This window comes from Taudactylus pleione, unplaced genomic scaffold, assembly GCF_031769625.1.
Source record: "Taudactylus pleione unplaced genomic scaffold, aTauple2 ptg000038l, whole genome shotgun sequence".
Taxonomy (NCBI): domain Eukaryota; kingdom Metazoa; phylum Chordata; class Amphibia; order Anura; family Myobatrachidae; genus Taudactylus; species Taudactylus pleione.
Genome location: NW_028284440.1, coordinates 3,837,781 through 3,851,435, shown reverse-complemented (window position 1 = coordinate 3,851,435; position 13,655 = coordinate 3,837,781). Strand labels below are relative to the sequence as shown.

The window sequence follows — 13,655 nt, the reverse complement described above, 5'->3', positions numbered from 1 at the left end:
TGTACCACAGAACTCCACATCACTGGATAGTCAGTATCATGACATGAATATCATAAAAAGTAAACATTTTCCATGGAAACAGAAAATGGAAGTTTATGGAACATATGTAGACATGAGACAGTGGATACATAGGACCCTGCTTATGAGAGCTTACAGTATTTCATACTTACCTACTTTTGCAAAAGCATTTCAGGGAGATTGTGAAAACAACACCTATGAGCTCAGCAGTAAAGTGGGCGTGTACTGCTACATCTGAGAGGCGTGTCATAATACTGACTTACATCCATATGTAAATGAGCCCCACGCAGTTAGCAAGATCTACTTGTTGATGATAATACTCTGATACTTTTCAGAAAATGCATGTAGCCATGGGGATCATTGTGCCTTATAACCAATGCAGGGAAATTATACTAATGGTCCCATTTGAATGTATATATCTCTGTTTTTTTATTTTTTATTTAACAACTTCATAATAGTGCTATGGTGGAATCAGGGAGATTGCTAGACTCTTCAGATGGAAGACAGAGAGATTGCTGCTATTTCAGGGAGTCTCCCTGACCATGAGGGAGAGTTGGTAAGTATGTATTTAATACTGCCTTGAAGTGTAGCTCTTACCATAAGGAATTATAAAGCCAGATTTCTAGACATTTCTAGCACACTTATTTGGAAACCGCTACACATAACTACATAGTATAGCACAAAATAGCTGAAAGAAACCACTGCCATTATCATTTACTGGATTAAACAGCCTATAAAGGTCTGCATGCAGCCATGTGTATAGACTACAGACTAGAACAAGCTATATATCCACCTTTATTCTAAACCAGAATACTGTATATCATGAATTAATACAGGTCTACAGTCATTCTAGAGCGAAAGTGTGAACCGTGTCCCATTATAAGAATTCTGAATGTACACTAATAGTGTTCTAGGGGCCTGATTCAGCAGTACACTGCTGATCGCAGATTCACGATTATCGTCCCCGTTTTCCGGTAGTGGTAAAGTCAGTATCTGCATCCATGGACGCAGATTCCTGGCCTCACATGCAGGCCAGTCCGCAAAAAGCTGGTGATTCCTGGCTGCAACCTCGGTTGCAGTGCTGTGATCGCAGATGCATTTTAGCAAGGATAGAATTGCAAAGCTACTTGTGTCGACTTTCCAATTCCGTCCTCTGCTGAATCACCCCCTAGGTTCTCAAAACATTTTAATTAAAAATACCTTAATGTTGCCTGACAGGAATGTGCTACCATTTGCAGCTACTGATCAAAGCAATGCTTTAAGTATTCTAAAATAACCTGTATGTTATGGTTTACAGCAGAAGCAAAATCATTCATCTTCACAATTGGAAAAAAAATGTTTAGTTTATCCAGCAACATTCAGCTGTGAGTGAACCTTCAGATTGTGCTTTGAAAGCTACACAGACAAAGGTTGTTCAAAACCCATTTCCTCTTGATAAAGAGGGAGTGAAGTTGGTATTTAAAAAAAATGTCAGGAAACCTTGGGAAAGTGTCTGCAGCTAGAGACCCTGGAGCCTGCTATTAGACACATATCCGGGCACTCCCTAAACTTCCGTAGCCTGTACAGTAAAATAATTGCGCTCAGGAAGCCATGTTAACTAATGGAGTACCTGCAACATATATTTTATTGAGGCCCATATTTAACACATCCTTTATACAAAAGTGAGAATCTTTATTCATTTTAAAACAATACAATCAGCCATGAATACCTTCCCCAAAACATCTGTATGCTTTTATTTTTAGAGTTACAGGAAGTTGGAGATTTAATGATTTCCCAAGGTCGTGGAGTTACAACAGTTTCAGATAATGAATAATAACTCTATCACAGTTCTTGAGTCACCTGTCCAATAGTATAAACCCCTCGCATATGAAGTGGGCTGACTGACCAGATCAGAGATATTTGGCTACATACATGCAGGTACTTTATTCCTGCTTATTCGTTTACTGCCATGTAGTGAAGTAATGGAGGCGGTCATTCATCCCCGTTTTCCTTTATAGCATATTAAATCCAATCCATTAGTATTAGACTTTGAGCTAGTGTGATATGCCCACACACAGTACATTGTTGGTCAAAATGTTCAAATTAATCTTACCAATTAAAATTGGGAACATGTGGAAACAGACAGCAAAGTCCTTTATCAATATGTAGGGACTGAGCAATGTGTTTCCCATCATTTAGAAACCGATGGGCATTGCAGCAGACTTACAGATTCCTTTCTTTTAATAGCAAAAAAATATCAAAATGTAAGTAAAATGCTAAAAGGCTCTAGGCCTTTAAGCTTAGTAAATCTGAGTTTTCTATACATAACTGGGGAAAAGTCAGAATCGCGATTTCTCTTCTAAACTGTGATCTCACAGGCAGCGGTAATGGCCTTAGTGATGCCACAATCCCACTGGGATTGCAAACCTGCCCCTTAGGAAATTTCTCCCATAGAGTGCAGTCATTTATGTTATTACGGCACACCTGGGATGATCTCCAAAAAAAAAAAAAAAAAAAGGCAGTGCAATACATACAGCTCTCGAGTGGAAACAATATATAAGAGGCTCTTGAATATGTAACAGAGACACTTTAGTTTACTTGGATGAATTTCAGCTGGGTAAGCAGATCTCACTAAAATGATAAGATTTGTAATTCGATAGATATATGTAAAAAAAATATTGCTCCTTGCTGTATCTGACATTTGATTTTTAGCATCAGGTTTCCTGACATTCATAAACTGAAATAAGTCACCAATTCTAACATCTATTTATCTTAATATATACTTGCTACTTTTTGTTGCTCCTCTCCGAGAGAAGCTTGGAGAGTAGATGGAGCCGGCCACAAATCACAGATCGGGGATTCATTTTAGGAAGTACAGTAGGCAGGATGCGCAAGATCCACCCACTCTTTCAGGGGTGTGGGACACTACTCCAAAAATTGTGAGTCTCCAGCAACTTCCTGGAGAATAGGTAAGTATGATAAGTATGTCCTGATATTAGATATGTCCTCATATTAGTATGTCCTGATATTAGTTATTCACATATATGTTATCTTGTGAAAAAAACACAACTTTAAAGTAGCTTTACTATACTTTTTGCACCATATGGCACCAGATGTCTGGTGCAACCTAGATGCTCCACCATGCGTAGCGATTTTTTCCTGAATTTCTCATCTTATTTGCATCATAGTGGTACACAAAATCACTTATAGTGTCCTAGGTACTTAAGATTAGCAGGGGTGTATCTAGGGTTCAAGCGCCCAAGGGCAACATCTTCATGGGCTTCATCACAATCATGAAGGCGAAGCCAAGGTTTCAGAGGCGGCTCCGTCCTTTCACCTGCATTTCCAGCTGCAGGATCTCCTCTAGCCAGGACTCGATGGCTGGCGGCTGGTAGGTGATCTTCAGCTCGTCACATAACGCTGGGACAAGGAGGTGATGGGTGCATTCTGGTCGTTGGTGCCAATCATGTATCCTGATTGTCACCTGGAAGTGCTCCCACTGGCTGGATGCACTGCTGCTGTCCTCGGACACTTTATTTATTACCAGTTATTTATATAGCGCACACATTTTCCGCAGTGCTTTACAGAGAATAGTCGGCCATTCACATCCGTGCCTGCCCCAGTGGAGCTTACACTCTATATTTCCTATTACATGTACACGCACACACATACACACTAGGGGTAATTTTGTTAGGAGCCAATTATCCTACCAGTATATTTTTGGAGTGTGGGAGGAAACCGGAGTACCTGGAGGAAACCCAAGCAAGCACAGGGAGAATATACAAACTCCAAACAGTTAAGGCCGTAGTGGGTATCGAACCAATGACCTCACTGCTGTGAGGCAGTGATGCTAACCATTACACCATCTGTGCTGCCATCAGCATGGGCAGGTAGTTCCTGTTATGAGATGGCTGCCAGGCTGTGTGTTGGTAGCGGAGTCCCCGAGCTATAGAGAAGCTGTGGCAATCCATGTCCTGCCCAGGGATTGCATTCAGCAGGGGCCCGTCCCTGGGTGAGCCACAGCCCCTGGCTATGGGTGGCACTGACCTGGCAGCGCCCCCCTTTTGTCTGGCGCACCTGGTGAGTGCCATCCTGGCCAAAAGGTAGATACGCCCCTGGGGATTAGTATTTTTGTCTCAAATAAATTGAGGGCGCAGCTTACTCGTATCGGACCTCTGTCTCTTCTCTTTATACCCAGATTAGCAACTGAATCACACACAGGAGCTACATGAAATGCAAGCATCAGTATTCAGGGTACGCTTGCATTGTACTTTTGTTGTGATGCGAAAAGATGCATATTTTGTGAAAAGTCCCTGGTGGGTAGCTTGGCACAAAGGGGGTGATTCAGCACAGGTCGGAATTGCAAAGCTGCACGCAAGCAGCTTTGCAATTCCATTCTTCCAAATGCAGCAGGGGATGTCTGACATCCCCTGCTGCATTTGCGATCCCAGGACTGCGAGCGAGGTCGCAAGCTGGGATAATCATTGCGACCATCAGCTTATGAGGCTAGAAAACTGCACGCAGATCCTGCCCTTACCACTCCCGGAAAACAGGGCGGACACGCCCCCGTTTCTAGGAACACCGGCCTATCCTGCCCCCGCACCACCCCTAAATGCCTCTGCCTGTTAATCAGGCAGAGGCATAGCAGGGGCTGCGTGCAATCACGCAGGACCCGTTCTGTACATGCGCAGAACAGGTCCTATGCATGCGCAGATACCTAACAATCGGGAATCTGCATTCAGCATTGCACTAGCGTGCAATATAGAATTAGCCCCAAAGTAGTGCTCAAAATGGGGCTATTCTGCAATTCGAATAGGTGTATGAGGGCATATCTGTATGATCAGGTCATTGCCACACTTTGCAGAGTTTCAATAGAAAAAAGGTAAACTTTTCATCGTACTAAGAAATAAATGATATATTTGAAGCTAGTTACAAAGATTTTTTTTTTTTAAATTATATTATGTCTATATTAAGTCTTATTCTCAGAGTCAAAACATTACGTTTCCAACACACTCATTTTAATGCGGTTAGAAAAATAAATTTGAAACTGAGATATGTGTCTTAAAAAAATAGGATTGTTTCAGGGCTGTCTTTTTGGAGAAGCTGACATTTGTCTGGCAGTACTATTGTTTGGCTGGGGAGCGTAGCAAAATGTACTTGTCCTGTCACAAATGACTGCTGTGGGCTAAGCCCTGTCACGCATCATATTCACTCACGCCTGCTGTGCTCAGTGGTGTGGATCACACTTTGCTGAAAATTTGAATATTTAGGAGCTACATAGCCCAACGCACACATACTATCAGAGAGTAGCAAACAGTCAGTTTGGATATTAGAACTGAAGCACTGCAAATTGCTGATCTGGATAAGCATTTTGTTTCACAGTACAAACTATCACTATTAATATATCAAAGACTGAAATGCAATTTGCAACATATTGTTGAACTTCTGCAGAAAAGCGCATTACTTGGCATACTTTTCATCAATATCTACAAAATTCTTCAGCACAAATATGTGGCACATGTAATAAATCTGTTTAGTTTATAATTTATATAGAGATTAACAATTATCTATAAATTGATTATTGACACCACCCCTCAAAAAAAAAAATGTTTGGATTTGTGTCGTCAGGTGCATCGGATTCTGAGGTAATTTATCTTTACATGCAATGCAGAGTCACCAATGCTGCAGACTTACCACTGCTGTAGTCTCACCAATTCTGAAGAATCACCACTGATGTAGACTATCCAATGCTGAAGACTCACCAATGCTGTAGACTTACCACTGCTGTAGTCTCACCAATTCTGAAGAATCACCACTGATGTAGACTATCCAATACTAAAGACTCACCAATGCTGAAGACTAACCACTATTGTAGAATACCCAATGCTGAAGAACCACCAATGCTGGAGACTAACCACTATTGTAGAATACCCAATGCTGAAGAACCACCAATGCTGGAGACTAACTATTGTTGTAGACTCCAGTTTCTGTAGGTCTTCTTAGTCAACATAATGATTTATCTTGATAAAGCAAGTAAACAAATGAAACAAAACACTTCGGGGGTGATTCAATTTTACGTGAGGTTTAGCGAGGTAAAAAAACCTTTGTGCCCGTCAAGCCCAACTTTGAATTACCGCGGGTATGCATGCTCCCGATACCTGCTGTATCCAATTTTAAAAAAAGTGGTCACAGGGTTTTCAGCTCTGAAAACCCTGCAGCGCATGAAATAAATAATAATAAAAAATTATACTTATCTGTCCAGGGGTCTCAGGTTGTCTCCGCAGCTCCAGGTGGCCTCCCCTCCATTTTGTCACTGGGGAGGGGGCTTCTGGGAGTCCTGGGGCTGCTGGGAAGCACCGGGGGCTGCTGGGAGGCGCAAGAGCTGCTGGGAGGTATAGTTCTCCCAGTGCCAGCTACAGGGGGGGTATACACTCACACGGAGAGGTCACACACACCAGGGATCTCACTCATACACACTTACAAACACTCAAGCACACTCACATACTCACCCTGCTGCAGAAGACCTGGCTCACGATGCTGGATGCAGAAGACAGTGCTTTGGAAGGTGAGAAATTAAGATTTAAATAAGATAATTGGAAACTGCCAATTGCTTAATTAGTCCTAAGGGGGTGGGTGGTGTGCCACCCGGGTCCCAGTGCAAGTCCCGCTGATTTTTCATAAAATGAACGGTTTTAGAAAATAATCAGGCTTGCTCTTGAGGTGCGAGAAAAATGACGCAGTGATTTCTATAGTAATCACCACATCCCATTTTCAATCGCCTAATAGAATAGCAAAAGCCTGTGGCTGGGGGAAAAACCCAGCTCCGCGGGAGGTTTTAATTTCACGCCCACAATTGGATTCCCCTTTTAGTGTAGATTGTCATAAAATACAATGTCCAGTACCCCTTCTGTGATAATAAAGTTCCCACAAAGTGTTTTTTCACCAGAGAGCAATCTTGATGTATCCCAGACTCAGTGCTGTTATACTAGACATATAAGTCTCCAATGTGGAATATAAAAGACACATACTTAATCTGAATCTCCAATTGAGAAACCTTCTGTATATCACCCTTATGGTATCAGGATCTTTAAAAGCATTGAAATATATAATTTCTTCCTCCTCTTTAACTCTTCTCAGAGCTCGATAACATAAGTCTCTTTTACTCAGAATATAAATCAAGAGCGAAAGATTCACATAGTGTGGTAATGTTTAACCATTCCATGAAATTAAAATAATAAAAAATTGCATGTGATAATATGTAGCAGTGTCCTGAACAAAGAAGACAACAAGCTTACAGTAGTCATCACAAGGTTCCAAAACCCTTAAGGAATCCACTATAACTACTCACTGTCTGATATCATTGGTCTGACTACATTCAAAGCTGCACTTCTCCCTCTGGCGCTTATCGATTTATGTATGTCTAATCTTTCTGAAAGTGCTATGAGATTTTAGTGTACAGTATGTTTATTTATGTCAAAAATAGACCTAGGTAGAAGGGAGAAATAATGGCAATGTGGCATGGTAATATCAGTGAGGCAGCCAATCAGGCGGGGTACTATAACTGTTTGACAGAAGCACCAGATACAACCAAAAGTGCTTCTCTCCCCACAACCCTTCCAGCACTTGTCAGTGTACTGGGGGAAAATAGCATGCAGATGAGAAGGTGCCAAATACCAACGGAACTTGTGTTTGTAGGCGCTTTCTTTGATTCTCACACATATAGTGACATTTGGTCTAATATCATAGCATACCTCCAGTGGGGTTGGGTATGGTATGCCGGCGCTCGGGAACCCGGCGGTCAAAATCTCGACGCCGGCATCCCTAGAGGGTTAGATTACCGACAACTGTCTGTAGGTATCCTAACCCTTCACCTACCCCTAACCCTCCCTCCCAGCTGCCTAAACCTAGCCTTCCCCCCTAGTGCCAAAACCTATCCCCCACATCACCCTAAACCTAACCTTCCCTCCTAGTGCCAAAACCTATCCCCCACATCACTCTACACCTAACCCTCTCCCCTTCATGCCTAACCCTACCCCTAGTGCCTTTCCCTAACCCCTAACCCTCCCCCTAATCACATTACTTATCTTCGCGATGCCGGCACCGGGATTCTGACAAATATCCAGTCTTGGAGTTCCTTAGCAGATCGGTTATGTGAAGAGACCATACAGTTATTACATTGTATTTTTCCTGTGCTTCCCTTCTACTCTTTGACAAATCACTCAAACATGGGATTTCAGGTACTGGCTATGGAAAATCAAACTGCTGCCAATCAAAGATCTCTAGACAGCCCAGAAACTCAAGTTATGCAGCTAGACCTTAGTGTGACCTTGATAGTTCTATACATAAAATGTTCTTTCATAAAGGAAAATTTAAAGACTTACGCAAGAGTTTCCCCATGATGATACAGACTGATTATTTAGAAAATTACAATTTATACTTTTTCTAAAATAAAAAAATACCACTAGTTTTATTTATTTGCAGAAAATAATTTTCCGGATTCTACTTTCATGTGGAATTGTCACTTACATTGAACATTAACGGCAAAGTGGTGTAATCATTTGTCTGCGCTGTATGATTGATTGTCTATCTCATGGGGGAGAAAACCTATTGTTTTTATTTACTTACTGCTGTCTTATATATAAATAAAACAAGGTACAGTATTGTCTTGATAATCTAGCTGCTGTTTATTTTTATGTACACAGTACACAATCTTTCTGAGGGCTCCATTTACCAGCTATACTATTTGCTGGCAGCATATCTTGTTTTGTTTCACTGCATCTCATTGTGATACTTACTAATATATGCCCAAGGTATTTAACATGAATTACCTGTTTGGCTACGTCCAGCGGTGTCTTCCTCTTCTGTGGTGTCCTCGCCTATGTTGTCGGCAGTTTGAAGGGATATCCAGGTGGTAAACAAAGGTGGCATTTTAAGTGGGTGATAAGAAGGTTGGAAAATTATACTTTTTTCAGGGATATTTGCTTGTTTGTTTTTATTATGTTTGGTGAGTTTTACACATATTTATTAAAGAAAACGTGTAAAGAACATGCACTTAGGGGTCTATGTATCAAAGCTTGATGAGAGATAAAATTGTGAGATATAAATCACTAACCAATCAGCTTCTAAGGTGGGTACACACTATACAGATATATCTGCAGATGATGGTTGTTCGTACACGCTGAACAACCATCATCTGTGTCTGCCTGCAGGTCTCGGTGACCAGGGGGGCGTGTCCCGGCAGGGGGGGGCATGTCCCGCCCCCCTCCCCGCGGCTGCCGCTCTGTGTGTACGGGCAGTCTGCAGACTGCTCGTACACACCTGCCAATGGACAGATATGTCTGCAGACATATCTGTCCATCGGCTGTGGAGCACAGCCAATGCAATATGTCGGTGAACGCCGACGTTCACCAACATATAGCGGGTACACACTGCCCGACGGGCAGCAGATACATTGACTGATCAATTGATCGGCCAATGAATCTGTCATTGTGTACCCAGCTTACCTTGTCCTACAATTGACGTCAGTTTGTTATTGTATATGATTCCAGTATGCTGACATGTCCCCTAAAGGTGGTACAATTTGCATTGTCATGTGTACAACAGTGTAGTAACTGCCACAAAGTGTGTCTAGTTAGTTGTGTGGCCACAGTGGAGTTTTGCATATTGATGATAGTATTCTCATTATGAAACAGTAATAAGTGATAGTATTTCTAATACAAATTGTGGTAAAATCCTATTGTTATTAGAGTGTTAAATATTACTTAGATTCATTTATAACAGTTATTTGAGTAATTGGTGCCCGGTATGGGTAATAATATATCTAGCAGTTGACTATGCAGGAGTACAGCTGAGAGTTTAAACAGAAAACATGTTGCATGGAGAATTAGTTACACATGGATATGCAGTTGTCCAAATGCTGAATCCAAACTTATGAACATACCCTGAAAGTTTTGAAAAGACATTTTACTAAGCTCACATTTATTCTCCAAAAAAATCGAAATAATCTGGTGAAAGAATAATAAGACCTTTAGGGTGAGGCTGCTTGTGTGACATTTTAATGGCCAAACATTTTATTAAAAGAAAACAAATAGGTCCAAAAATAGCTTCGGGAAACAAGGCAGCGAGAGAAACCAGGAGATAGGAGGAAGGAAGGCAGGGGTGGGGAAAAGGAAAGTTAGAGGGAGAAAGAAAAGATTTGAAGCAAATAATGATCAGCAAGTGAAAGTGCTGGTATAGGACACCAGTATCCAAAGGTCAGGTAAAGCACATGGCAGGGGCAGCAGTGACTTGTCTTCAGATGTATGCAGGCACCAGGAGGGACGGTTACTGAAGGGTCAGCAGCCAGAGGAAGTTAGCTGGGTTGGTATCTTAGAGGTACTGCCAAAACGACAGGCTGGATCATTCTGCAACCTCACAAAGAGGGGAGGTGCTGGATTCTGCCACGGTTTCAGCTCATTATTGTTGCTTTAAAATTAGTCGAGGAAATTGACTCTTGATTGCGGAAGTGGATGGAAAGGACGGAACAGGTTTAGACTTGGTCAGAATGGCGATGTGGAATTTGCAAGACGTCGCCTTCTACAAGCTTTTCTTAAATCTTACCTCTAGTGAAATCTTCTTGGTACCCCTATGTCTTACTGCACCGCCTTTCAGAAAAAAATTGCAAAGATTTACTTGTTAACTTGTTCCATTTGCTGGACATCTCCAAGCAGAAGAATAGTGCCATGGTCAATGACTTGGGAATACATCTAGATTTTCTCTTTTCTGGAATTGCTTGAAATTTACTGCCTGTATCTGGATACCTGGAGCACTGTTTATTTGGGGGTTTGCAATGTAATTTATTATACCAAAAGGATTATTTTATATCTGCTTTCTCGCAATGCTGAGATATGTGTTTGGACTGTCATTGTGGATTGTGCTAAGCCTCATTCGGGTGAGTACACATCAAATGTCAAAATGTCTTTAAAATGTCAAGGTGTCATCTTGTTCAAGGGTCTCCTAAAGGTAGGATGTTAATAGTATACCTGCCAAAGTAAGCAACTTTCTCTGTGTTCTGTTATGTGTGATGTTTTCATTGTGCCTTCAACTTGTCTCCATGTGTCTATAGAATGTGAAATAAGGTGCAGTTGTATCATTGAGCCCAATGTGTTCTGTGTACTTTTTTTCAGGATGTGGAGCCAGTAAAATGCACCATCAACATAACAGAGAGCAATGTCTCCTCGCAATCTGTCTATCTTAAATGGAGTAGCCCTGGCAATGCCTGTAACTTCAGCTTGACATGCAGGGCAAGCAATTTTTGGGAGACCACGTGTAATCCCATACTGAAGACAAATGATTCATATGACTGCACACAAACTGGCCTAGAGGCAGGGATGCTGTATGATATAAGCATTATATCTCAGAAGGATGGAGAGACAAAGAATATTACTTTGCAAACAGGTATGAAGTGTGACAGGTGCATGGCTGATTGTGTCACCGAATTGGGATTTCATGGATGTATCACAGATAAGATTTAAGATTTAAAAACTAATCTTTATTTAGACCTGACTCTTGTGTTCAGTTCTGGAGACTTTACCTTCAATAAATAATTATTACCCTTAAATTAGAAAAGTGCATTAAAAGTTTCCAGCAAGGTTCAATAGGAGAGTGTTTTCTGAAGTAAGATATTATCAAGAGCAAAGAAAGACACTTTAAAATGAGAGGGTACTCAGAATGTTAACAAATATTAAGGAGGTTTAGCAGATACAGATTGTAGAAAATATAATTCTGCTTGGGAATTACAGAATATCCATTGTAAGCATTAAACAATTCTAAGCAAATTGAGTAAAAGCGATACTAATTAGTCAAAGCCAATATTAATGCTTTATATTACTGGGAATGGCATATATAGAAATTTTACTTAAAAAAAAATATGCATGTATCATAGAAAAAGATTCACAGTATTCAAACTAACTCATGAGTTTGGAACAGTGTCCATGGGACAGCTAAGCTCATCTGTACTCTAGGGAGAAACCTTGAAAGTTAATAAAACAGATATCTTGTTTAATAGTACCTACCTCACATAAGTGTCAGCATGTGAACGGTTCATTTGGTCAGTTTTAGGAGAAGTGATCAAAGGTTATTTAGAATGTACATAATAATACAAATATTAACCTGCCCAGTGCCAGAACTTTTATATAACAACACACTGGTACACAGCAACAACAGTGACCCAGCTTCCATCCCTCCGCTCACTACAGTGAAAAAGTGTTCTTCTTTGACAAGTTATGGAAAAGGTGAAACAGACACATAGACACTATCAAATTCAATATAAAATCAGATCTAACACTTGAAAGAATTCAGTTTGTTAAAGTGTGCACTGTGCATGAGCTCACGTTATTCCACATTGTAAATGCTGACAGAGATCCAATCTCTGAGTAAGTATATCCTAAACTATACTGATTATATGAAACTGCAATGTTTTCTTAACTTAAATAACATGAATTAGTGTGACACATTGTGGGATTACAGTGAGCCAATGTGTCCATGTATTACAATCTTTTATTTATCAGTCACTAGTACATTTTGTAGACTTATACATTGAATATTACTCACAGATATAAATGAATACACAGACAAATAAAGCAATGTTCACAAGAGCTTACTATCAAATCAAGTACTTCTTACCTGTATTATATGGTTATTATCAAGCATATTTCTTATATACTACTATGCAACAGGGTTTGGGGATGTGTGTGCGTATCCACAGGTGAAGCTGTAAAAATTGAGCTCAAGACAAGTGTATTTATAGAAAAAAAAAATTTTTATAAAAAAAAGCTAATGTGGATTCTAAAATACAGGTTGTACTGACTGTTTTGTTTAAAATGAATAGTTAGCTATGAATAATGTAGATCTCTGTGTGAAATAGGATGTCATTTGGTGATATAAAATTCTAATATTGAACTAGAAGAGTAAGTTGCAAACAATTGCATAAGTTGTCATGTATCTGGAAACAATTTATGGTTCACAGCAAGCAATGCTTATGTTCTTTAGATTTGTAGATTTGCTTGAATTATCTGTATGGTACCTTATTATGATTGATAATTGTATTAAATTAAAGTCATATATTTCACCTGTTAAGGCTCATACACACTTAACGATATGCTCCATGAGCGATATCGTTAGGTGTTTCCCCTGCCAGGCTCAATGTCATTAACGACATTGAGCATACACACTGAACTATATCGTTCACGACATTGAGCATACACACTGAGCTATATTGTTAACGACATTGAGCATACACACTGAGCTCTATCGTTAACGACATTGAGCATACACACTGAACTATATCGTTAACGACATTGAGCATACACACTGAACTATATCGTTAACGACATTGAGCATACACACTGAACTATATCGTTAACGACATTGAGCATACACACTGAACTATATCGTTAACGACATTGAGCATACACACTGAACTCTATCGTTAACGACATTGAGCATACACACTGAACTATATCGTTAATGACATTGAGCATACACACTGAGCTCTATCGTTAACGACATTGAGCATACACACTGAACTATATCGTTAATGACATTGAGCATACACACTGAGCTCTATCGTTAACGTCATTGAGCATACACACTGAACTACATTGTTAACGATATCGTTC

At 40.3% G+C, this 13,655-nt stretch overlaps 1 protein-coding gene across 1 annotated transcript in view; it reads left to right on the top strand.

Moving 5' to 3' along the window:
- PTPRB (protein tyrosine phosphatase receptor type B) overlaps positions 1-13,655 on the top strand; it is a 141,610-nt gene that overhangs the window by 32,932 nt on the left and 95,023 nt on the right. The window contains exon 4 of the mRNA XM_088452567.1: positions 11,163-11,433. Coding sequence (XP_088308693.1) covers positions 11,163-11,433 — 271 coding nt within the window. The remainder of the gene's footprint in view (positions 1-11,162; positions 11,434-13,655) is intronic.